At 44.4% G+C, this 27,175-nt stretch overlaps 2 protein-coding genes across 5 annotated transcripts in view; one reads left to right on the forward strand and one right to left on the reverse strand.

Annotated features, from left to right (window-relative positions):
- Positions 1-279: 279 nt before the first annotated feature.
- CRNKL1 (crooked neck pre-mRNA splicing factor 1) lies at positions 280-24,309 on the reverse strand. The gene is made up of 14 exons (XM_005889012.3): positions 24,151-24,309; positions 19,227-19,379; positions 18,326-18,417; positions 17,361-17,519; positions 16,484-16,650; positions 11,521-11,699; positions 10,219-10,389; positions 8,429-8,620; positions 5,186-5,245; positions 4,430-4,510; positions 3,451-3,690; positions 2,250-2,351; positions 1,546-1,794; positions 280-645 (listed from the first exon to the last, which is right to left on the reverse strand). The coding sequence occupies exons 1-14, from the start codon at positions 24,199-24,201 to the stop codon at positions 460-462; spliced, it is 2,082 nt and encodes a 693-aa protein (XP_005889074.1). The 5' UTR covers positions 24,202-24,309; the 3' UTR covers positions 280-459.
- Positions 24,310-24,365: 56 nt separating this feature from the next.
- Positions 24,366-27,175, forward strand: part of CFAP61 (cilia and flagella associated protein 61) — a 248,003-nt gene continuing 245,193 nt past the window's right edge. For 3 of the 4 annotated variants that reach the window (XM_070381160.1, XM_070381162.1, XM_070381163.1), the window contains exon 1: positions 24,366-24,426. The gene's annotated coding sequence lies outside the window, so the exon portion shown is untranslated. The remainder of the gene's footprint in view (positions 24,427-27,175) is intronic. The other variant, XM_070381161.1, reaches the window with a different exon arrangement.

Here is a 27,175-nt window from a genome sequence, read left to right on the forward strand (position 1 = left end):
CAAAAGTCCATAAACTGAAAGGTTATGTATCACTAAGTGACAGAGCTGGGGATGGAACTCAAGTCAGTGACTCGAGACGTGAGTAAGTTACAGGTTTCAGATGAATGCATAAAATATGAAGACAACCATGAGAAAAAAGTTACTATGGAATGTAATTGAGAACTTTTTATAAAAGACTTTCAAAATTCTGCAGTTCCATCTAAAACAGATGAATTAGATTTCCTAATGAATGATGGAGGCACAAAATGTTTTAGACTCAGATAAAGAAAACCCAGCAGCTAAAGAAAAATTCCTTTACTTACAAACCCCACCCCCAACTAACCCAAGAGCATTTTAAAAATAATTCAAAAGTAGTTGTCAAAAGATCCCCATCAATTCATTATTGGTGGAATACCCAAAAACTTAACAGGAGTTTCAAGAATTCCAAACTATACATTTATAAAAATAATATAACATCTGTCAATACGAACAGGAGGGCCCAGCTTCCCGCTCGGCAGTGTCTGTGTCTGGGTCCTGCTCTCCAGCCTCCTTCTCCTGCTGCTGCTTCTTCCACAGTTTGGCCATGGCCAGGAGCTTGAGGTTGGGTTGGTTGGCTGCATCTTCGGGAAAGATGTAATCATAGTATTCTTCCCACCCTGCATCTGACTACAGGGACAAAGAAAAACAGAAGGTAAGCTAACCTGTGGCTGAAATGCATTTTCCAGTTACAGCAGAGAATCGTCACTGTGGAGCCCAGGGTTCGTATTCAACTTACTGTTACTGTGCAAAACAACATCAAGGCCTACTTTCAAAGTTCTACTTTCAAGGGCAGGCCCTGGAGACCGGGAGTGAGTGCGTACTGCTGGATGGGGAGTGTTGCAGCTGCTGCTCACTGAAAGCAACAGCGTGGTGGGAAAAGTGCTCCACAGTCAACCAGAAGATACGCAGTGTCCTCCACCCCACCTTGCAGTCCTGTGTGGGAGATTTTGAACTTCTAAAGATTTACTTGACTTTCACCTCACAGTGAAGCCACAGACCTGGGACTCCTGGCTCCCTGCCTGCCCCTCCCACGTCCAGTCAGCCACTCGCTGCACTCCCCATGGGTGCACTGTCCCAGATTCCAGCACCGCCTCTCTGATACAACAGCCTCCCAAGAGACCCTCTGCAACCAAGCCCCCGCAATCCACCCACAGGAGACGCCAACTGCGTCAGAGCTCTGGGGGCTTTGCTACGGCCGACGGAGCCTCCCCTGCATTAGTTCCCACCTAGAGGCGGAGCTACCCTGCCCTCCACCTCCTGTCTAATGCTCCAGAAACAACACACTTCAGACAGTTCCCAGAACCAGCAGTGCCAGGAAGACCCTCTGCAAGCCCTCCTTGGGGCTCCACCCTGGGTGGACCGCACACCCTGCCGTGTTCCCACAGCAGCCAGACTGTGACCGACTCCTTCCCCAGCTGCTGACCCCGTCCTCAGGCTGTACACGTGCCATGCATTGCACACACATTTCAAAGTCTGGGGCGCTTCTGCTCGGCTGGCATGGAGGACCAGCACAAGCTCAGTCCTTACCCCGTCGTCAGCCTGGACCTTTCTCCTTTTCTTGACCTTCTCGGGCATGAGCTTGTCCACTCTCTCCTTATCTGACGCTGTTCCAAATTCATCCTCAAAGTTTCGCCACGACTCCAGCAGCATGAGCCTCTCTTCCTTTTCCTCACAGTTTCGCATGGTTTTGTTAGCCTCTTCATAAATTTGTCTGCACTTGGCCAAACTTCCTTCTTTCCCTGAAGACAACTCAAACTGTGCAAAACTGATCCATACCTTAGAAAGAAATTATTACCAAACCAAATTAACCATGTCACCCAGGAAACAATAATGTAATAAGCTAATTTCTTGTTGACAACATCTGAACATACCTACTGTATTCATCTCGAGTATTCTAAAGAATGTAACCTATTGACTAGCTGCTTCTATACAGTAATGGTGAAGAAGTCTGCTTTTATATCTAATTAGGTGTCTGAAGTAATCTTAATATACTGAAAAAAGTTTTAATTTTTATTCAACCTACAATATCCAAGTTGCTCACATGCAATATAAATATTGGCCTGGTATAAGCTTAACATTCCAAAGTCTTGAGACTCACAAGCTCTCTGTAAAAGGAAGCCACTTAAAATATATATATAAAAAAATATATACATATATATATATATATATATATAAAATACACTATTTCTTCCAGACTGCTGATTCGAGCAAACACACAAATCACAGAATACCTTGACGTGCTGTGTCCGCTGAAGCAATCTTCGGTAAAGATTTCGTGTTCTCTCAGTTTCTTCCTGCTCAATTTCAAAATCAATATATGATTTCCAAAGCACCTGAGAAAGACAAATTCATAGGTCAGTCTTGACATTTAAAAAGCAACATGCTCTTGTTTGAAGCACAGCCTAACTAGCATCTCAACCTAGAACATCCAGGAACCTAGAACTTTCTAAGGAACACACGGGATATGACGACTAATGCTAGTATTTACAAGCTGGCCAAGATTTGGCTAAGAGTCTACATTATGAGAAAAAAGACCTTGGATCTATTTCCAGATGCTCTTTTGAAATTTCCCAAATGCTGGACTTAACAAGAAGAGCAGAGAAACTTAACAAACCACCCAGCACTATCATAAGCCTGCCACATATGAGGAAATTGTGCGGAGAAAACAGGCCTCGATCAGTCAGTGTACACTGTTTTTGCCATCACTGTAAGTTCCCTGATGCGTCTGAATTCAACTCAACAAGCATCCAGGGACCAGCTGCCCACTCGCCTGGTACAGCCTGTCAGGGCACAAGGACAAGAAAGATGTAGCCTGGTCACCTGAGACTGCAGTCTGTGGAAAAGCTGAGGCCAACTCACGGGACCAGTGACCGAGAAAGCCCTGCCCAGTGCAGTCAGTGGGGCCTGGTAAACCACTGAGTGCAGTCACCCCAGAGCAAGATTCACAGAACACCTGCGCAAGCCTGGAGGTTCCTGAGGTTCACGTTGTCCAGGCTGCAGTTTGGCACCACCTGGAGGCTCGAGCTTACCCCATAGCTGGCCAGGCCAGGGCACTTGTGCCTCCAGGAACATCCTGATTTGGTGAGGGCCTAATCCAGGCAAATCTGTGCCAGAAGAACCCCTCCCCTGTACTTCACGTGGCCTAGACTGCACTGCCCTGGCCGCCCCCTTTAGCCTTCTGTTACAGAAAGGCAGGAAGAGCCCACCTGTAAAATTCCAATTCATCCTGGTGTCACTGGGGCAGGGCTGAGCTACCCGCTAGAGAGGGCTTCTCCCCCTGCCTTTCTGTCTCTAAAACAGAAGCCCTGATCTTAGTGAAAGACTACAGGTGATATTGTCTCTATGCTCCAAAAGGCTCACAGACTTAGATGGTTATCTAAGGTAAAGCTGGGCCAGTGTCTGAAATAAAGCCAGTCAACGCAAGCGCCTCACCTCTGGCATGTCCAAGCGTGGCTGACTAATGGCTAACTCGTAGATCGCCCGGGCTCGCTCAATATCGCCAAGGATTGTCTCTAATTCTGCAAATTTAATCCAAGAGGTACAGTTTTCTGGCCCAAATTCCAGGAACTTTTCATAAAGCTTCCGGCATCTGTCAAATTCTCGAAGCTGTAGCTCCAGTTCTATGTAACCTTTAAATAATTTGTTCTTTGGACATTTGCCTATGGACGTTCCCTGGAAAAGAAGACACTGAGGTGATGCCTGAGTGGGTCTGACTTGTGCAGACATCCTTGACCTAGCTGAGAAGCCGTTACTCCACTGAGCAAGAGCCTTGGTGCATTGATCCGGTGAACCACCCACTCCCTCTGCAGTACCACACTGCTCTACTGGCTCCTGACAGAGGCCCAAAGAAACCCTCCAGCTCACTCAGCCATCAACTGGGCCTGTTCAGTAAGAGGCAGGGTTGCTGAAGTGTTTGGAAAACTATTTTTAATCTCACCTAGATTCTCAGGATCTCTTATGGAATCCAGATGTCAAAGGAGAACACTTCCCATGATAAAGGGGTTATCAATGAACGAACCCTGCTGCCCACAGCCAGGGGCTTATCAGAAGGACAGCTGCATCTGATCCTATTGAGAAACTTTAGAATACCTGTCAAGACGGAGGTGCATTTAATATACCAAAAATCTTGCAGAGGATCAGACTACTAACAATTTAAGATCAAATCTCCCTAGCCGCAGGAAAGATATGGTTAACAGGTAGCTGTAACTGTCCATTGTTGACAACAGACTAATTTAAGCATTATCGCCCAATCTTCCCTCTAAGGCCCAGCTTTTGAAAACATGTCTCACGTTATAAAGGCACAGTATTTCTCCTGCCTTCTTAGTGGGGGACTGGACAACCTGTAAACACTAAGATGTAAATTTCCTTCTCAAAGGACTTAATGATGCATCATGATCCTTTATTTACTCACCAAAGCTCTTCTGGCAAATGGTAAATTTTTCTGTCTTATTTCAAACTGTGCATATAGTAACCACATTTTGGCAAATGTGAACTAGAAAACAAAAGCACAAAAATTCACTTAAACTTAAATTAACACAAGGCCACAAGTGAATTTCCCTAAAGCTTCACAGCTAGGGCAGATGTATTTTCTCGTTTATAAGCTAAGCTAACAATATCTGACAGAAATCACCAAGAGTAATCTGGACACTTCACTGTGACGCAGGGCTCTCCGGCCCCCACTGAGGGGCAGCTTTGTGGTGTGCGGTTAGCAGGCAGAACACGCCCCTCTGTTCCAGACAGTAATTTGGTCAACATCGCTATCTCTGGTGTCAGGAAATAAAGCCAACTGCCCACAGTGGGCAGAGACCACGTGTCAACTGCTCCCAGAACACCCGTGTTCCTGTGCCTATGGACATCCACGCAGGTGCCAGCAGCTGGCTGTCCCTATGCAAGCTGAGTGCACTCCGCTCAGTCTGTTCCCATTATGATCCTCTCGGAATTTCTCCATTATCTCTGTCAGTCATTGGTCACTTAAAGGCTGTCCATTCAACTAGACTGGAAGCTGTTTTCAGAGGCAAAGAGCATACCTAGTTCTTATTTATGTTTTCCTAGGGTGCCTAGCACAGGGAAAGAGCTCATCAACAAATAGGATTCCTCGGGATTATTTCACAAGTAACAGACACAGGATTTCCATGTGTTTAGAACAGAATGCTTACAGCAAACATACCTTTTTATGAGGAATGAGTTCCAAAGAGGCTTGGTAAACCTGTCTTGTCCTCTCGGGATCCTACATTAGGATAAGAAATTTGCACAAAATATTCATGTCCAATACTAATTTTACCATTACTAACAAAAATGTATACCCCTAACACTGAATATCAGTAATCCAAGTCTATGCCCCAACCAGTAACGCTGAAGAAGCTGAAGTTGAACAGTTCTATGAAGACCGACAAGACCTTTTAGAACTAACACCCAAAAAAGATGTCCTTTTCATTATAGGGGACTGGAATGCAAAAGTAGGAAGTCAAGAAACACCTGGAGTAACAGGCAAATTTGGCCTTGGAATACGGAATGAAGCAGGGCAAAGACTAATACAGTTTTGCCAAGAAAATGCACTGGTCATAACAAACACCTTCTTCCAACAACACAAGAGAAGACTCTACACATCGACATCAACAGATGGTCAACACCGAAATCAGACTGATTATATTCTTTGCAGCCAAAGATGGAGAAGCTCTATACAGTCAGCAAAAACAAGACCAGGAGCTGACTGTGGCTCAGACCATGAACTCCTTATTGCCAAATTCAGACTTAAATTGAAGAAAGTAGGGAAAACCACTAGACCATTCAGGTATGACCTAAATCAAATCCCTTATGATTATACAGTGGAAGTGAGAAATAGATTTAAGGGCCTAGATCTGATAGACAGAGTGCCTGATGAACTATGGAATGAGGTTCATGTCATTGTACAGGAGACAGGGATCAAGACCATTCCCATAGAAAAGAAATGCAAAAAAGCAAAATGGCTGTCTGGGGAGGCCTTAAAACAGCTGTGAAAAGAACAGAAGCGAAAAGCAAAGGAGAAAAGGAAATATATAAACATCTGAATGCAGAGTTCCAAAGAATAGCAAGAAGAGATAAGAAAGCCTTCCTCAGCGATCAATGCAAAGAAACAGAGGAAAACAACAGAATGGGAAAGACTAGGGATCTCTTCAAGAAAATCAGAGATACCAAGGGAACATTTCATGCAAAGAGGAGCTCAATAAAGGACAGAAATGGTATGGACCTAACAGAAGCAGAAGACATTAAGAAGAGATGGCAGGAATACACAGAAGAACTGTACAAAAAAGATCTTCACGACCCAGATAATCACGATGGTGTGATCACTGACCTAGAGCCAGACATCCTGGAATGTGAAGTCAAGTGGGCCTTAGGAAGCATCACTACGAACAAAGCTAGTGGAGGGGATGGAATTCCAGTTAAACTATTCCAAATCCTGAAAGATGATGCTGTCAAAGTGCTGCACTCAATATGCCAGCAAATTTGGAAAACTCAGCAGTGGCCACAGGACTGGAAAAGGTCAGTTTTCATTCCAATCCCAAAGAAAGCCAATGCCAAAGAATGCTCAAACTACTGCACAACTGCACTCATCTCACACGCTAGTAAAGTAATGCTCAAAATTCTCCAAGCCAGGCTTCAGCAATATGTGAACCGTGAACTTCCTGATGTTCAAGCTGGTTTTAGAAAAGGCAGAGTAACCAGAGATCAAATTGCCAACATCCGGTGGATCACAGAAAAAGCAAGAGAGTTCCAGAAAAACATTTATTTCTGCTTTATTGACTATGCCAAAGCCTTTGACTGTGTGGATCACAAGTAACTGTGGAAAATTCTGAAAGAGATGGGAATACCAGACCACCTGATCTGCCTCTTGAGAAATTTGTATGCAGGTCAGGAAGCAACAGTTAGAACTGGACATGGAACAACAGACTGGTTCCAAATAGGAAAAGGAGTACATCAAGGCTGTATATTGTCACCCTGTTTATTTAACTTATATGCAGAGTACATCATGAGAAACGCTGGACTGGAAGAAACACAAACTGGAATCAAGATTGCAGGGAGAAATATCAATAACCTCAGATATGCAGATGACACCACCCTTATGGTAGAAAGTGAAGAGGAACTCAAAAGCCTCTTGATGAAAGTGAAAGTGGAGAGTGAAAAAGTTGGCTTAAAGCTCAACATTCAGAAAACGAAGATCATGGCATCTGGTCCCACCACTTCATGGCAAATAGATGGGGAAACAATGGAAACAGTGTCAGACTTTATTTTTCTGGGCTCCAAAATCACTACAGATGGTGACTGCAGCCATGAAATTAAAAGATGCTTACTCTTTAGAAGGAAAGTTATGACCAACCTAGATAGCATATTCAAAAGCAGAAACATTACTTTGCCAACAAAGGTCCGTCTAGTCAAGGCTATGGTTTTTCCTGTGGTCATGTATGGATGTGAGAGTTGGACTGTGAAGAAAGCTGAGCGCCGAAGAATTGATGCTTTTGAACTGTGGTGTTGGAGAAGACTCTTGAGAGTCCCTTGGACTGCAAGGAGATCCAACCAGTCCATTCTGAAGGAGATCAGCCCTGGGATTTCTTTGGAAGGAATGATGCTAAAGCTGAAACTCCAGTACTTTGGCCACCTCATGTGAAGAGTTGACTCACTGGAAAAGACTCTGATGCTGGGAGGGATTGGGGGCAGGAGGAGAAGGGGACAACAGAGGATGAGATGGCTGGATGGCATCGCTGACTCGATGGACGTAAGTCTCAGTAAACTCCGGGAGTTGGTGATGGACATTGAGGCCTGGTGTGCTGCGATTCATGGGGTTGCAAAGAGTCGGACACGACTGAGCAACTGATCTGATCTGATCTGATCTGATCTGAACACTGAATATGTTTCCACAAGCTGTTATTCTATTTAACATCAAAAGCGAACTAACTTTGGGCATCAAGCTTTGGTCAAAGACCTGCCCACAGCACTGAGCCACCAAGTGAGAGCTTCTCAGTAGGGTGTGTGACAGCAGGAACAAAGATGTTCTGCAGTCTTCAACCAACAGGATTCGTCTTTTCCTATTAACTTACAACCAATTTCTGAAAATTCTACTTAAGAGCAAGAATGTGCAATCCAGCTGTGATCCCTAGTTATGAGAAAACCCTGGCAACTATAAATAATGAAGCTATTCTTTCAAGCGCCTCAAGGTGCAAAAAAAAAAATCAAAACTAAAAACCACCTCGCCTGTGCCCACAACAGGTATAGAGAGTTTAAAACGTGGCAGAAAGAATGTAAATGGCTGCAAGGAGGCCTGTAAGAATGTACAGAGAAATTCCTGTGTGGTCAAGGCTCCGCGGTTATCAGTTCCCACCCACGCCAGCCGGCTGCCCAGGGGAGCAGCCCCCCGCGGCCAGGACCCACTCTGCACCTTGGCCTCCAGCTCCTCATAGAGGGCGTAGTTGATCCACAAGTAGATGTAGCGCTTCCAGTGCCTCTTCTCCTGCACGGGCGGCACGTTGGCGATGGCGCGCTCGTACACTTCCCGCACCGTCTCGGCCTCCGCATCGCTCTCCACCAAGCGCAGGTAATCGAACCACGCGTCGTAGTTGTGCGGGTTAGCCTGGAAACACCAGGCTGGATTAAACAGAAACCAAACCCAGAGCTGCACCTGCTGGATTAGGCGAGCTGACGGAAGGCACCAGACTGACTTTCTATACTCCAGCAGCCTTTTTTCTAGACTTTACACTATTTCATTGAAAAATACCATTCTTGAGATTTTATAAATAGAAAGGGAAAAGGAGAGAGAAGACAGACTGTTACCAGGTTCCCCAGCAAAGCTCCTTTCACCTACAACAGCCTTTTTTGGGGGGGAGCATCCCAGTTTTTAAGTTGGGTTTCCAAGGTGGCGCTAATGGTAAAGAACCTCCTGCCAATGTAGGACATAAGTGGTAAAGAACCTCCCTGCCAATTCAGGACATGGGTTCAAACCCCGGGTTGGGAAGATCGCCTAGAGGAGGGCATGGAAATCCACTCCAGTACTCTTGCCTGGAGAATCCCATGGACAGAGAAGCCTGGCAGGCTATGGGGTCACAGAGTTGGACACAACTGAAGCGACTTAACACACAATTTTTAAGTTTTTTAAAAGAAGGTATAAATGGAAAAATGACTTAGAGGCAAATGCATAAAAATTAATTAACAACTGGTTTTCTGTTTGTTTTAAATGAAGCAGCAATTGGTAATTTGCTGGTCAAATTACACACAGCTCTGTGCTGGGCGATGCCCTGCACACCTCTCCTCCACAGAAGTGAAGGGAGCCAGGGGCCCACCCTTCCTGGCCCCTGGAAGCCACTGCACTTGGCAACGTAAGGACCCCTGTCTGAGAGTCTGGCTCATGCTGGTGGGTGACACAGAGATGAAGGACAGCGGGAACTGGCTTGTGGAAGCGCTTTCCATTGGTGGGTTGATCATTCCCAGCTGGACTGAAATGTGACTGTCCCACCTTCTTCTTCAGGACTCTCTGCAACTGGCCTGATTCCTGCCCACTTTCCAAGCCTCCTCCCCCAGCTTCCTACTGCTTCTGCAAAGCTCCCAGTATCTACAGCCATGAAAACAGACGTCTGTTCTCCTAAGTGTCTATTTATGTATGTGACTCTATGTCTAAATTTAATATTATAATGGGATTGTACAACTCTCACAACTGCAGAACCTGCCTTCTCATTTAATTATAATATATCTTGAACATATTTTGCTGACCTCATCTACCACCACTTGGTCCTTTGTTTGGAGATATCTTAATTAATTTGACCAGGCAGAAATATTTTAAAATACATAGCAGAGCAATAAAGGCAAACACTACTACCTTTGAATTCAAATCAAAACAGTATGTTACAGAGAGAGATGAGGATGGAACTGTAACTACAATAGTCTTGCTCAGGCAGCTAAACTAAAGGGTAATGTATAAATATGGTTCTTTTAGGTCAATCTCTGACTCTTCCATCTTCTTTAAATAATGAGCTCAAATGGGTTCCAAATTTCCTTTGCTCAAGTTCTTTGTGTCCAGTTAGCAGCCAACACTGTGACTTCCAACACTCGCGTGGCAGAACAAGTCCAAGTGCTGTCTGCTTGCCTTTTCCCTGTCCTGTTTGCCGGTTTACTGCAGACACAGGGTGGGGAGAGGCCTGGCTGGCAGGCCCGTCGGTGCCGCCCTGTGACACTCACCTTCACCTCCTCCTCGTACTGGAACCTCCGCTTGCTCACGATGATGTCTTCGATGCCCCGCCTGTCACCAAACTTCTTCTCAAAGATGGTATAATTTTTAAAGAGTTCCTGGGCCTCCTGCTTCGAAATTCTATCCAGGGCATACTTGTAGATCACTCGCACCCTCTCAAACTGAAAGCAGACAGGATGGTTACTCTTCCAGAACACAGCACTCTTGTTCTAGCCACAGCACGGGGAGCAACTCTGACATAAAACATGACCTGTAGGTTAGACTGTGAGGCCTCAAAGTGTCCAAAGTACGGTTTTCCCTCTCCCTTTTGTTGAGGTACTTTTGTCAGGATGGACAGACACTCTGAGCCCCACATTTAAGTCTACCTAACCTGCCAGCTGGACATCGTCCTTGCATCTCGGACTCACCTGAGTCCCGCCCAGCTGGGTCGTTGTCAGACTCCTCATTCTGGTCTTGATCACGCACCTGCTCAGCCAGGGCCCTCCCCCGGCCCCCCACCCCGACTCCTCTCTCCCCTGCACCCCCACACTCCCTGCTTCCACAGTCCGCCCCTTCTACCTCCTCAACTCAGCCCTCCACTCCCCCCAGGTCCCTGCCGACCCACCTCCATCTCTCTGTGGACCATGTGAAAAGCCCCCATCCCACTTCTGCCGCTCTCTCCCCATACGCTGCGCTTTAAAGCAGCCACAGGCCCACCACACGTCACACAGACGACATCTGACCACTTCCTGCTTAAGACCCTCCACACCTCCCACCAGCCTGAGGACAGAACCTGAACTCACCCCTGGGACCTGTGCAAGACCCCACACTCAGACCCCAGCACATGGCCCTCCCCATCCCAGATTATCTGAACTACGAGAAGGGATTGTTTTCCACATATGCTACAGGAGAACACAACTGACTTATTTGTGGGGCCATCATTGTTTTCATTTCAAATTCTGTTCTCAGTACTGAAGGCTCTAGGCCTTTTGTTTCCCAGGCTCATTACTTGAGAAGCCTTTTAATCAGAGTATCAAATGACTCTTAGTTTGTAGATAATATTCTCATTCTAGATTTAAAGATCTGTTTTCAAGTAGAGCACACAAAATCAAGACCGCTGTAATACAATCTATAACCACTCCCAACCTGCAGGTTAGTGACGTGCACTTTTTCCTTGAGAAATCATGTTTTCGTATTTTGAAATTATTTTCTCCAAGGATAAGTAAGAAACTGTAAATGAACTCAACGTGCACAAAAAGTCATCCTTTCTAAGCTCTTTTGCAACATAATTGATTTCCTTTAAGTTTACCTACTTCTTTCTGATTTTCCTCAAATTTGGCAAAGGCAACATAAAGGTGCTCGTCCATATGTTCGTCCCCGAAGAATTCAACAGCCCTCTCATACACTTTCCGTGCGTGGGCAAAGTAACCATGCTTTTCTTCAAAGCGGGCATACTTAATCCAGTTCTTCACATCAGGGTGCACGAGAACAAGTGAGTGGAATGAAGGAAAAACCAGGTAGCACAATGTGGCTTAGAGAACAAAAACCCAAGCCCAAACCCAGAACCTCAACAACACCCACTATGGCTATGGGGGTGACTGGAGACACACTAGCCTGTGACTCCCCAGGGGGCAGTGTCTTGTTTCTCTGGCCTCCTCCACTGCATCTTCATATTTTAGGAGCAGTACAAAGAGGAGTTTGGAGTCATGAAAAGCTGAACCCCATGACTAGCCATGTGATCTGGGCAAGTTCTTACCTTATCTAAGCCTCAGTTTATCATCTATAAATGATAAGAAAATAGTAACAACCAACCTCATTTAATGATTGTCAACTATAAATTAGAAAAAATGTGTAGAAAAGTCTTTGCAATTTCAGGTCAAAAGAATGTGCTCAACAAATGGCACGTGTTGTGGTATCTGCTTAGTAATAATATCTGAATTACTGATTAAGAAAAAAACTCCTGAGAGGACTCTGGATGGCAGAGGAGGATGTGGCGCTCACCTCTCCCTACAAGTACACCAAGAGTACAGCTAGACAGGGAACAGTTCTCACGGAGCACCTGCTGAACACCAGCAGAGGACCTCAGACACCTGAAAGAACAAGAAGATGCCCACGTATCCAGGCAGGATGAAAGAAAGAAAAACAATAGCCAACAGTGAGCGGGATAGGACCTGCACCCCTGGTGGGGGACTGGAGGAGAGGAGAGATTCCTGCACCTGGGGAAGCCCCCTTACAGCTGGAGAGATCAGCTGGTTAACACAATCAAAGATGACATAAACAGGTGGAAACACATACCATGTTCGTCGGCTGGAAGAATCAATAGTGTCAAAAATTACGATACTGCCCAAGGCAACCTACAGATTTAATGCAATCCCTATTAATGGCATTTTCCACAGAACTGAGAGAAAAAAATTTTTAATTTGTATGGAAACACAGAAGACCCCAAGTAGCCAGGGCAATCTTGAGAATCAAAAACAGAGCTGGAGGAATTAGGCTCCCTGACTTCAGACTATACTACAAAGCTACAGTCATCAAAACAGTATGGTACTGGCACAAAAACAGAAATACAGATCAATGGAACAGGACAGAAAGCCCAGGTACAAACCCACACACTGACCTATGACGAAGCAAGAATAGGCAATGGAGAAGAGAGTCTCTTCAATAAGCGGTGCTGGGAAAACTGGACAGCTACATGTGAAGGAATGAAATTAGAATACTACCTAATACCATACACAAAAATAAACTCAAAATAGACTACTAAAGACCTAAATGTAAGGCCAGATACTCTTAGAAGAAAACAGAACACTCTCTGACATAAATCACAGCAGTATCTTTTTGAATCCCCCTCTTAGAGTAACAAAAATAAAAACAAAAAACAAACAAACAGGACTTAATTAAACATAACAGCTTTTGCACATCAAAGGAAACCATTAAGAAAATGCAAAGGTAACCCATAGAATGGGAGAAAATACTTGCAAATAAAGCAACCAACAAAGGATTAATTTCCAAAATACACCAACAGTTCATGCAGCTCTCTCTAAAAAAAAAAAAAAAAAAAAATCAAAAAATGGACAGAAGATCTAAATAGACATTTCTCCAAAGACAGACAGATGGGGAAAAATCATAGGAAAAGATGCTCAGCATAACTAATTATTAGAGAAATGCACATCAAAACTATAAATACCACCTCACACTGGTCAGAATGGCCATCATCAAAAAATCTGTGAATAATAAATGTTGGAGCAGACACAGAGAAAAGAGAACCCTCCTACTCTGTTGATGGGGATATAATTTGGTACATTTGGTATATTTGAATATAATTATGGAGAACATTATGGAAGTTCTTTAAAAAACTAGAAACAGAATTACCATACGATCCAGCAATCCAACTCCTAGGCATATATCTGGAGAAAACCCTAATTCAAAAAGACATATGCACCCCAGTGTTCACTATTTTAATTTGCAGCACTATTTACAATAGCCAAGACATGGAAGCAACCTAAATGTCCATCAACAGAAGAATGGATAAAGATGATGTGGTGCACACATACAATGGAATATTACTCAGCCATAAGAATGAACAAAATAATGTCATTTGCATCAACATGAATAAACCTAGAATATCAAAAAAAACCAAACCACCCAATCAAAAAATGGACAAAAGATCTAAGTAGACTTTTCTCCAAAGAAGAAATGAAGTCAGTCATACTAACTGAAGTAAGTCAGAGGAAGACAAATACCATTTATCACTTACAGGTGAAATTTAACAACAACAACAAAAATGACACAAATGAACTGTTTGGCAGAGAGAAACAGACTCACAGATCCCAAAATCAAATTTATGGTTGCGGAAGGGGAAACGTGGGGGAGTGATGGACTGGGAAACAGGAATTAACATACATGCACTACTGGGCTTCCCTGGTGGCCCAGGCAGTAAAGCAGCCAGCTGCACTGCAGGACACCTGGGTCCGATCCCTGGCTCAGGAAGATCCCCTGGAGGAGGGAATGGCAGTCCACTCCAGTGCTCTCGCCTGGAGAATGTCATGGACAGAGGAGCCTGGTGGACTGCAGTCCATGGGGCCGCAAAGAGTCGGACACAACTGAGTGACTAACACACACACTGCTAAATATAAGATAGATAACAGGGACCTACTGTACAGCACAGGAAACACTTCCGTGGTCAATTATATTGGAAAAGATTCTGAAAAAGAATGCATATATGTATATACATACATATATATATAAAACTGACTTAGTTTGCTATATAACACAACATTGTAAATCAACTGTACTCCAATAAAGATTTAAGGGAAAAAAAGAAGTTCCTGGTGGTCCAGTGGTTAGGACTCAGTGCTTTCACTACCATGGCCCAGATTCAATCCCTGGTTGGGAGAACAAATATCCTACCAGGTGTGTGGCATGGCCAGAAAATTAAAAAAAAAAAAAAAAAAAGGAAGAAAGAAAGAAAAAACATGTCACGAAAAGAAAACTACTAATCAGAGCCAACAGAGACATTTTTGATTACAATTTTATTTCTTCATAGGATGTGTTTTTCATCTACTTTCCTTGAAGAAATCAATTAAATTTCAAAGTAGTAACACATTCCAATAGGGCAATGATTAAAGAGTACGCAGTCCATGGGGTCGCAAAGAGTCGGACATGACTGGCGAATGAACTGAACAAGTTCCATTAGGGCAATGATTAAAGAGCACCAGCTCTGAAGCTGACTGGCTCAAATCCCAGCCTCACCAGCACCTGAAAGGTGCTATCCTGCCTCAGATTCCTCATCTGCAGAAGGAAGCAGCTCCTGAATCGAGGGCTGTCACAGGGATTAAACAACAGTATCTGTAAGGCGCTTAGAATAATGCATGGCACAGAGCAGGTGTGATACATGCTTTGGTTAAACTAGTAATACCAAAATGAATAGTCACAGTTAAGATGCTAAAATTACATAATAAAGTTGAGTCTTGTATCTCATGGTACTTATGCTCTATGAAGTCACTCTGCTTGGAGAATACCAAATCGCTACTCCCAGAGGAAATATGTACGCATGATACACGCACACATATATACTATATCTATACATATGAATACACACATGTATCTCACATAGACTGTGATTTTCAATCCTAAAAATAACTATCATTGGCAAATTCTTTTATTTTAGAAAAGAGAAAACAAGTCTCAGAAGTGTTAAGTGACATGCCTAAAGCTGCCCACTAACCGGTGCCAGAGAAGGAATTCTGTCCTGTTCAGCTGGCCCAGAGCCGGGCGTCTCCCTCCCCTGCACTGCCCCTCCCGCTCCCTGCCCCAGTCAACCCTGCAAGAGAGCAGAGACAGGAAGGCAGACGGCCGTTTTGTTTGTCCTCCACTGGGACCAAGTGCCTCGGGTAATGCAAATTTTTCATCACTCTGGGGCTTGTCTGCAAACGACTGCCAAAGTGCCACAAATACTGATTGTGGATTTATGAATAAACGCTAGCAAGTAGGAGATAAACCAGCACAAGAACAGTGAAACACGAATCAAGCACTGCTGAGGGTGCTTTCCCGTCACCATCTCCCTCCTCACAATCCGCCCACAGCAGGGACTTTTACCTCCCTTCTAAAGATGAGGGAGCTTCCCTGGTAGCTCAGTGGTAAAGAATCTGCCTGCCAACATAGCAGACACCGGTTCGATCCCTGGTCCAGAAAGATCCCACATGCCATGGAGCAACTAAGGCCGTGTGGCACGACTGCCGAGCTTGTGCTCTAGAGCCCAGGAGCCGCACCTATTGAGGCCTGTGTGCCGAGAGCCAGTGCTCTGCAATGAAAGAAGCCTGCACATCTCAACTAGAGTAGCCCCGACCCGCTACAATGAGAGAAAAGCCTGCAGAGCCAAAAAATAAGTAAATAATTGAAAAAATAAAGATGAGGACACCTAGGCTCCAAGGAGTGATCTGACGCATTGAGATCACATGGCTAGTAAACAGTAAACCTCTGGACCAACTCCAGTACCAGTGCCCATGACCAACATACACCCCAGAGCAAACAGGGTCTTACGGTATTAACTTCCACAAAGAACCAGTGTTAATGCCAAAGTATAAACAAACCCAAGTCTCCTTGGAAAAGACACAATTATCCAGACCACAAACTTTTGTTCTGAATACTACGTCCCTAGAAAATATAAACGCAACTTATGAAGCAGAAGTTGACTTCTGGGCCAACATCAGTGACTACGTGGCCCAGCCAGACCACAGCCCCCCGGCAGTGCAGCAGGCAGACCCGTCTGAAGGATATAGCGCTCATAGATGGTGCGGGCCCGGTCCACCTCCTTGTATCTCAGCTCGAAGTTGATGTACGAATGCCAGGCCTGCTCCTCCGGCCGCCACTCCATCCAGCGCTCAAACACCTGCCGGGCACCAGCGATGTTCCCGAGCATCTCCTCCATGTACGTGTACTTGTACCTTCAATAGAACCATCTGAACTTATCAGTCACGGTCAAAATGACTTCGGAAAAAAACGGTCTTTGGCAATCTCTGGCTCTAACTTTGTTAACACATGAGAGTCAGGGCTTTATCTTCCCAAAAGGTGAAGTCAAACATGTTTTCCTATTAAAATAGAAATCTGAAAAGGATCAGACATTCTGAAAAGGATCAGACATTGGAAAAAAAGGATTTTTCTCCTCAAATGTTGCTTAGTTCAACAAAAAGATTCTTTTGTATAAAAGACTGTAACCAAAACTTCAGTTTTGATTACACAGCAATTATATATTGGGATTATGACTTAAGAGACCAGAGGACATTAAACAGTAATGAGTGTACGTTTAAAGAAAAAGTAGGATGCAAGACTTAATACATATGATTACAACTATAAATAAAATAATTACACAGGGATTCCCTTATGGTCCAGTGGTTAAGAACACCTTCCAATGTAGGAGACACGGGTTTGATCCCTGCTTGGGCAACTAAGCCCATGAGCCACAACTACTGAGCCTGTGCGCTCTGGAGCCCAGGAACCACAACTAGAGAATAGCCCACACATCATAACAAAGACCCCACATACTGCAACTAAGAGTCGACGCAGCCAAATAAACGAATATAAAATAAACACATGTACACACAAAAATGTGGAAATTTAGTCTACAAAAAGCCATTTCATCAGATCAGGAACTTACCAGAACTGGTTGACTCGAGGCAAAGTCGTTATGGCTCGGTCCCAGATATTCCGGGCGTGGTTGACCTGGCGATTCTTCATTTCCATCTCGGCATATTTCAGCCATAGCGTAATATTTCGGTAGTCCACATCCAAGGCACGTTCGTATATGGATCGAGCCCTTGAGAAGCCAGATTTGGAAGGTATCAGTTACAGCACATGCAACACACCCGGCAACCACCTCCACGGCTCGCTATTCTGTCAGGTGTTTACTGTGAGCAAGGTTCCGGGCATAAAAAGGTGACAAGATACCATGTTCTCAGGAGCCTTACAAGTTGTAGAGAAAGACTGACATGCGTTTAACTGCAATGCAATGTGATGTTACAGTGAAGGTCTGCACAAGGAAGCAGAGGGGAAAGAAAGAAAAATGTCAAGTGGAAAAGTTAGTTAAGCGGTAGGTGAGAACTTGGGAAAAGTTCCCAAGACTGAGGTGAGTGGCAGGGGGCCGGGGGAGGGGTGGGGGTTCCTGCCACTCCTCAGGGATGAGGAGATGCGGTAGGTTCTGGGCCTGGCCAGGGCAGGGGGAATACTGGGAGAACACAGGAAGGTGGGACAACAGGAAGGGTCAGTCATGATTTCATTTTGTTGGCCACTGGTTTTGAGTGGAACAATAATTCTTAAAAAAAAAAAAAAAAATTCCCAATATGGAGAAAATGGATAGAACTGCATTTCTCTGGCTGCAGAGTGTGTGCTGGTGACGAGAATCACCTGGAGAGCCTCCTCCACTGTTCCTCCCTTGGACCAGCCCACCACAGCATTCCTGAGGCCCCTCAAAGGAAGCCTAGGGTCCCAAGGGAACAAACTCTGAAAATTTTTATTTTATTATTATCAGAGGCACACAGTTTTACACGTGCTTTAACTTCTATGTTTTTGTATCTGGTAACTTAAGAATTTCTATTTACAGAGTTACATGCTCAGTGACTTTACCTCTGAATCTCCTTTAGACTCTCTTCCCATTGTGCATATTTTATCCAGTTACTAATCACAGTCCTGTTTTTTCTTATGTTATCTTCGAAAGTCTGCCAAAAGGCAAAAAGGGTCAAATTAAAGGGAAAGTAACTAAAGATGACATTTGTCTATTAACCCTTGTACTAAGAAATTTATTCATTTTGCTCTTATTTAAGATAAATTACATCCTGGAATCCTTGAGAGATAAGAAACCCACTGAAGAAGGTTAAAGTCACAAGTGTTTCTTTAAAATCTTACAGGCAAACAAAGAGAAAACTTTAGATAAAAACTATTAGTAGAATTGCTGACATTTTCTCTTATTGCCCGTTAACAACTGGTACTTTAATATACTCTACATGTGTTACTAATGAGAAAGCGTTTCTGACTGTTTAAGTCCTCTCAGTAACGTCTCAGACATTACTGAGGATAACTAAATATGTAGATACAACAGGATGAGCAACAGGATTTAAAAAAAAAATAATAATCCCACATCCTGGGGTTGGGCAGGTCGGATCAGATCCCCAGGTCTTACCTCTCAGCACAGGAGGCGCTACAGACAGAAGACCATGGCGCAAACTCACTACTCCCGCCCCTCCTCAGCTGTCAGTTGTTCTGCCTGGTAAACTCCCACCCGAGTTTGATTCAGCACTAAAAATTCTGTCCGTGCTGGATTTAACGTAAGACAGACAACTCGTGGTGTATTTTATGAAGTTTAGCGATAATGCAACCGCTTGGTGAGCAGAAGTCACATTACGCAGGTGGCCAGAAACACTAAACTCTTCTTAGTTTATAGTCTCTCTAATCAGTGAGGAACTTTTCAAACTCTGACCTATAAATTCTTAATGATACTGACAGACTAAACCAGACCACACAGACCAACCTTCCTCTTCCGTAATTTGTAATCATTTAACTCTTCTTCATCTGTGATCTTCTGTTGAGGGGGAGGTGGAAGAAGCTCAAGTTCTCTCTCCTTAGCTTCTCTTAGCAGTTGCTCCGCAGTGATCTGAACTTCAGCTGGGGCTTTGTTTTTCACCTTTTAACACAGGAGACATTTCCATTTTTAGCAGATGCTTTTCACACAAAGTATAAGAAACAAATGAACTTTTTTCAGAATGTGAACTTTATAAACACTATTACAAGATGCCCCCTTTGCATGACGTGCTCGCATTTCTCTATGAAACTAAAAAAAAAAACCCACAAACTTTTTAATTTCATGCAAGGTATTTATCACAAAGCCATTGATAAAAGTCTCAAGAGGAAAGGTAGCAAAAACAACATTTCTCTTTTAGAATAGTATAATAAATTTTGAGGATGCCTAGGTAAAACTGAAACCATAATCACAGAAAACTAGTCAATCTAATCACACTAGGACCACAGCCTTGTCTAACTCAATGAAACTAAGCCATGCCTGTGGGGCCACCCAAGACAGGCGGGTCACGGTGGAGAGGTCTGACAGAATGTGGTCCACTGGAGAAGGGAATGGCAAACCACTTCAGTATTCTTGCCTTGAGAACCCCAAGAACAGTATGAAAAGGCAAAATGATAGGATACTGAAAGAGGAACTCCCCAGGTCAGTAGGTGCCCAATATGTTACTGGAGATCAGTAGAGAAATAACTCCAGAAAGAATGAAGGGATGGAGCCAAAGCAAAAAGAATACCCAGTTGTGGATGTGACTGGTGATAGAAGCAAGGTCTGATGCTGTAAAGAGCAATATTGCATAGGAACCTGGAATGTCGAATCAAGGCAAATTCAAAGTGGTCAAACAGGAGATGGCAAGAGTGAATGTCAACATTCTAGGAATCAGTGAACTAAAATGGACTGGAATGGGTGAATTTAACTCAGATGACAATTATATCTACTACTGTGGGCAGGAATCCCTTAGAAGAAATGGAGTAGCCATCATGGTCAACAAAAGAGTCTGAAATGCAGTACTTGGATGCAATCTCAAAAACGACAGAATGATCTCTGTTCATTTCCAAGGCAAACCATTCAATAGAAATCCAAGTCTATGCCCCGACCAGTAACGCGGGAGAACCTGAAGTTGAACGGTTCTATGAAGACCTACAAGACCTTTTAGAACTAACACCCAAAAAAGATGTCCTTTTCATTATAGGCGACTGGAATGCAAAAGTAGGAAGTCAAGAAACACCTGGAGTAACAGGCAAATTTGGCCTGGGAATACGGAATGGAGCAGGGCAAAGACTAATAGAGTTTTGCCAAGAGAACGCACAGGTCGTAGCAAACACTCTCTTCCAACAACACAAGAGAAGACTCTACACATGGACATCACTAGATGGTCAACATCAAAATCAGATTGATTATATTCTTTGCAGCCAAAGATGGAGAAGCTCTATAAAGTCAACAAAAACAAGACCAGGAGCTAACTGTGGCTCAGATCATGAACTCCTTATTGTCAAATTCAGACTTAAATTGAAGAAAGTAGGGAAAACCACTAGACCATTCAGGTACGACCTAAATCAAATCCCTTATGATTATACAGTGGAAGTGAGAAATAGATTTAAGGGCCTAGATCTGATAGAGTGCCTGATGAACTATGGAATGAGGTTCGTGACATTGTACAGGAGACAGGGATCAAGACCATCCCCATGGAAAAGAAATGCAAAAAAGCAAAATGGCTGTCTGGGGAGGCCTTACAAATAGCTGTGAAAAGAAGAGAAGCGAAAAGCAAAGGAGAAAAGGAAAGATATAAGTATCTGAATGCAGAGTTCCAAAGAATAGCAAGAAGAGATAAGACAGCCTTCCTCAGCGACCAATGCAAAGAAATAGAGGGAAACAACAGAATGGGAAAGACTAGAGATCTCTTCAAGAAAATGAGAGATACCAAGGGAACATTTCATGCAAAGATGTGCTCGATAAAGGACAGAAATGGTATGGACCTAACAGAAGCAGAAGATATTAAGAAGAGATGGCAGGAATACACAGAAGAACTGTACAAAAAAGATCTTCACAACCAAGATAATCACGATGGTGTGATCACTCACCTAGAGCCAGACATCCTGGAATGTGAAGTCAAGTGGGCCTTAGAAAGCATCACTACGAACAAAGCTAGTGGAGGGGATGGAATTCCAGTTGAACTATTCCAAATCCTGAAAGATGATGCTGTGAAAGTGCTGCACTCAATATGCCAGCAAATTTGGAAAACTCAGCAGTGGCCACAGGACTGGAAAAGGCCAGCTTTCATTCCAATCCCAAAGAAAGGCAATGCCAAAGAATGCTCAAACTACTGCACAATTGCACTCATCTCACACGCTAGTAAAGTAATGCTCAAAATTCTCCAAGCCAGGCTTCAGCAATATGTAAACCGTGAACTTCCTGATGTTCAAGCTGGTTTTAGAAAAGGCAGAGGAATCAGAGATCAAATTGCCAACATCTACTGCATCATCGAAAAAGCAAGAGAGTTCCAGAAAAACATCTATTTCTGCTTTATTGACTATGCCAAAGCCTTTGACTGTGTGGATCACAAGAAACTGTGGAAAATTCTGAAAGAGATGGGAATACCAGACCACCTGATCTGCCTCTTGAGAAACCTATATGCAGGTCAGGAAGCAACAGTTAGAACTGGACATGGAACAATAGACTGGTTCCAAACAGGAAAAGGAGTACGTCGAGGCTGTATATTGTCACCCTGCTTATTTAACTTCTATGCAGAGTACATCATGAGAAACGCTGGGCTGGAAGAAACACAGGCTGGAATCAAGATTGCCGGGAGAAATATCAATAACCTCAGATATGCAGATGACACCACCCTTATGGCTGAAAGTGAAGAGGAACTAAAAACCTCTTGATGAAAGTGAAAGTGGAGAGTGAAAAAGTTGGCTTAAAGCTCAACATTCAGAAAACGAAGATTAGATTATGGCATCTGGTCCCATCACTTCATGGGAAATAGATGGGGAAACAGTGGAAACAATGTCAGAATTTATTTCTGGGGGCTCCAAAATCACTGCAGATGGTGACTGCAGCCATGAAATTAAAAGACACTTACTCCTTAGAAGGAAAGTTATGACCAACCTAGATAGCATATTGAAAAGCAGAGACATTACTTTGCCAACAAAGGTCCGTCTAGTCAAGGCTATGGTTTTTCCTGTGGTCATGTATGGATGCGAGAGTTGGACTGTGAAGAAAGCCGAGCGCCGAAGAATTGATGCTTTTGAACTGTGGTGTTGGATAAAACTCTTGAGAGTCCCTTGGACTGCAAGGAGATCCAACCAGTCCATTCTGAAGATCAGCCCTGGGATTTCTTTGGAAGGAATGAACCAGTAAATTGGCCACCTCATGGGAAGAGTTGACTCATTGGAAAAGACTCCGATGCTGGAAGGGATTGGGGGCAGGAGGAGAAGGGAACGACAGAGGATGAGATGGCTGGATGGCATCACTGACTCGATGGACGTGAGTCTGAGTGAACTCCGGGAGTTGGTGATGGACAGGGAGGCCTGGCGTGCTGAGATTCATGGGGTCGCAAAGAGTCGGCCACGACTGAGTGACTGAACTGAACTGAGGTAAAACTCTATAACTAGAGGTCTTATCTAGATGTGCGCCATGCCTTAACTGGCATTTCAACCTCTATTTACAGAATCCTTCAATTTCTGCCTTGGCCCCAGGTGGATAACCGTCTTTGATCTCTCATGGCATTTCAAGTCAAAGACACATTCAGTAAGTTCCTATCATTAGACTGTAAGCTTCTTGAGGTCTTAGAGCTGTGCTGTCCAACACAGCGGCCTTGAATCACATTTGGTGAGTCCAAATCGGGCTGCAAGTGTAAAACACACAAGGGGTTTTGAAGACTTAGTATGGGGGGGGAGGAAAAAGAATAAATTATCCAATCAAACTTTTTGTATTCATGACATAATGGAATGACACTATCTTGGATACACTGGTTAAATAAAATGTATAATTAAAATTCATGTCACCTGCTTTGACTTTTCGTTTTTACTGTAGCTATGAGAAAACTTAAAATTATCTATGTGGCTCACATTAAATTTTTATGGGGCCTGTGGAGCCCAATAAAAGTTTATGAAACTGAACTATAAGAAATACTAAGTATTTAATGCCATGTGTGCAGTGAGGATGCTGAGGGTGCCTATCTAATGAACATTAAGTGCCAGAAACTGTGTTGAGTGCTTTCTATGCACTCTCTCCCGGAGTTATCCAAACGGGTACCTAAAAGACAGGCTCTAGAAAGTCATCTGAGCTGGAGAAAGACGGGAGGGAAGAGTATGTGCAAACGTTTAGGACAAATGCTGTCACATATTAAGCATTCGCTAAGTATTAACCGCCGACGAAAAAAGTCAGATCAGCCAAAACACAGCCCTTGTCATCTCTTCTCACTCCTTCCACTCTCACCCGGGGTTGACTCCTATTACCGCCTTCAGCACAGTTTAACCATCACGTCCTCGGCAAAGTTTGCGCTGGAGACCCCTCACACGAGCCCAGGAAGCCACGGCATATTCCTCTGGGACTCAGGAGTCTTTGCAAGGCTGCAATTCTACCCTTACGGAGGACAGCTCTTAGCCCGCTCTACCCGGAGACCAAGTGCCTAACGAGTGTCTGGTTCAGCGGGTCTGTGCTGAAGGACGTCTCTCCTCCCCCAGATAAACACCTTCTAACACGACGACCACACGGACGCGGGAGTGCCCCCCACGCCCGGCTGGCCCTTCCCGCCCGCGGCCCCCACTCAGGGAGGGACGACCAGCTCCCCGGGACCACACGCCTCCCGCCCCGGGCACCACCGAGGCCAGGCCAACCCCGTCCCCGGCCTCCTCCCACAAGGCCCCGAGCCGCTCACCTTGGCCACTTTGGGGATCCTCTGCTTCCCGGCCGCGGTGGAGGCCGCCATGGCTGCAGCGGCGACAGCGGGCGAGCCCGGGACCACAGAACACCTTCCCCAAGGGCTCGCCCACACCGCGCAACTTTCTGACAACAAGCGGGATCCCGGAACCGGAAGCGGAACTGGCTGGAGCGACTTTTGACCTCTCTCCCGCGCCGTGACGGAGTCAACGTCGTTTCTGTGGTAACCGGGCTGCGCGTCCTCTTCGGAGCCCGGGACTCTCTGGAGTTGCAGGTGAGGTGAGGAGTGCTGGCTGCCGGCCTGAGGCGGGCAGAATCCGGGGCGTCAGGGACTCATCATCAGGTCGCCTCTGGGATTGGGATGACCGTGCGAGGACGGGTGGATCCGTGAAGCCGGGGTATCCCGCAAGGGGACAGGAACCCGGCTCCCGTGCGGATGCTCGAGGCCGGGGGTCGGGTAGAAAACTACCATTCCTGGCATGCCTAGCGGCAAGCTGCTGAGCTGCTCGGCCGCCCTGAGCTGGGGTGCGTTCTGGGCTGTGTAGTCCAGAATGGTCAACTGCCCCTTGGTTTCTGGACAGTGTGACCAAATAATTCTATGGCTTGTAACTGAAAGTAACTGAAGGAATTTTAAAGCCAGATACACAGAAAAAAGTGAAAATAAATAATCAGAGTACTAGCAAATAATCCAGCCTTATAATATCAGATAAACAGTATATCAATCTTAAATAGTATCAGATAAACAGATATTTAAAATTTTCTGTCATTGTGTCTTAATGTCAATTTTCTTAGCGCCAGTGCGCTTAACTTTTGTTGTTATTAAGTCGCGAATTCAGGTCCCACTCTTTGCGACCTCATGGACTGTAGCACCCCAGGCTTCTCTGTCCTCCACTATCTCCTGTAATTTGCTGAAAGTTATGTCCATTGAGTCAGTGATTCCATTTAACCATCTCACCCTCTGCCACCCCCTTTTCCTTTTGCCTTCAGTCTTTCTCAGCATCAGGTCTTTTCCACTGACTTGGCTCTTTGCATCTAGTGGCCAAAGTATTGGAGCTTCAGCTTCAGTCCTTCCAATGAACATTCAGGGTTGATTTCCTTTAGGATTGACTGGTTTGATCTCCATGCAGTCCAAGTGACTCTCAAGAGGCTTGTCCAGCACCACAACTAGAAAGCATAAATTCTCCGGTGCTCAACCTTCCTTATGGTCCAGCTCTCAAATCTGTGCATGACTATGGAGAAAACCATAGCTTTGACCATACAGACATTTATTGGTAAAGTGATACCTCTGCTTTTTAATATACTGTCTAGGTTTGTCATAGCTTTCCTTTCAAGGAGCAAGAATCTTTTAATTTCATGGCTGCAGTTATCATCCTGCAGTGATTTTGGAGCCCAAGGGGAAAAAAAAATCTGTCACTGCCTCCACGTTTTCCCCTTCTATTTGCCACACAGTGATGGGACTGGATGCCATGTTTTTTTAATGTTGAGATTCAAGCCAGCTTTTTCACTCTCCTCTTTCATCCTCATCAAGAGGCTCTTTAGTTCATCTTCACTTTCTGCCATTAGAGTGGTATCATTTGTTTATCTGAGGGTACTGATATTTCTCCTGGCAATCTTAATTTCAGCTTGTGATTCATCCAGCCCAGAATTTCACATGATATGCTCTGCATAGAAGTTAAATAAGCAGAGTGAAAATACACAGTGTTATCATACTCCTTTCCCAATTTTGAACCAGTTAGTTGTTTCATGTCCAGTAAGCTTCTTGACCCACATACAGGTTTCTCAGGAGACAGGTACAGTGGGCTGATACTCCCATCTCTTTAAGAATTTTCCACAATCTGTTGTGATCCACACAATCAAAGTCTTTAGTCCTTAACTATATGACAAATAATATCTATTTCACCAGGATTAAAGAAAAAATCTATTTAAGTTCAGTTCAGTTGCTCAGTCATGTCCGACTCTTTGCGACCCCATGAATCGCAGCACGACAGGCCTCCCTGTCCATCACCATCTCCCGGAGTTCACTCAAACTCACGTCCATCAAGTCGGTGATGCCATCCAGCCATCTCATCCTCTGTCGTCCCCTTTTCCTCCTTCCCCCAATCCCTCCCAGCATCAGAGTCTTTTCCAATGAGTCGACTCTTCCCATGAGGTGGCCAAAGTACTGGAGTTTCAGCTTTAGCTGAAACTATTTCAGCCCAACTATTTCATTCCTTCCAAAGAAATCCCAGGGCTGATCTCCTTCAGAATGGACTGGTTGGATCTCCTTGCAGTCCAAGGGACTCTCAAGAGTCTTCTCCAACACCACAGTTCAAAAGCATCAATTCTTCAGTGCTCGGCTTTCTTCACAGTCCAACTCTCACATCCATACATGACCACAGGAAAAACCATAGCCTTGACTAGACAGACCTTTGTTGGCAAAGTAATGTCTCTGCTTTTCAATATGCTATCTAGGTTGGTCATAACTTTTCTTCCAAGGAGTAAGTGTCTTTTAATTTCATGGCTGCAGTCACCATCTGCAGTGATTTTGGAGCCCCCCAAAATAAAGTCTGACACTGTTTCCCCATCTATTTCCCATGAAGTGATGGGACCGGATGCCATGATCTTCGTTTTCTGAATGTTGAGCTTTAAGCCAACCTTTTCACTCTCCTCTTTCACTTTCATCAAGAGGCTTTTTAGTTCCTCTTCACTTTCTGCCATAAGGGCGGTGTCATCTGCATATCTGAGGTTATTGATATTTCTCCCGGCAATCTTGATTCCAGCTTGTGCTTCTTCCAGCCCAGTGTTTCTCATGATGTACTCTGCATATAAGTTAAATAATCTATGTAAAGTGCTCCGTAAATACCTAATCTGTCTTCAGAAGCAGAAAAATTATGTGCACACAAATGGTTAAGAGAAATTTTAAAAATAAACTTGATTTTTTAGAGCAGTTTTAGATTCACAGGAAAATTGAATGAAAGGTACAAAAAATTTCTATTTCTGCTGCCCCGTCCACCCCTTGCTGCCCCATGATTAATATCCACCAC

The sequence above is a fragment of the Bos mutus genome, chromosome 13 (genome assembly GCF_027580195.1).
Source record: "Bos mutus isolate GX-2022 chromosome 13, NWIPB_WYAK_1.1, whole genome shotgun sequence".
In the NCBI taxonomy this organism is placed as follows: Eukaryota; Metazoa; Chordata; class Mammalia; order Artiodactyla; family Bovidae; genus Bos; species Bos mutus.

Coding starts and splice junctions, on each gene's coding strand:
- CRNKL1 (XM_005889012.3), bottom strand. CDS start 24,201: ATGGCGGCCTCCACCGCGGCCGGGAAGCAGAGGATCCCCAAAGTGGCC. Junction 16,651..17,360: donor CCTCGAGTCAACCAGTTCTG/GTAAGTTCCTGA, acceptor GTTCTATTGAAG/GTACAAGTACACGTACATGG. Junction 2,352..3,450: donor CACGCTTGGACATGCCAGAG/GTGAGGCGCTTG, acceptor TGTCTTTCTCAG/GTGCTTTGGAAATCATATAT.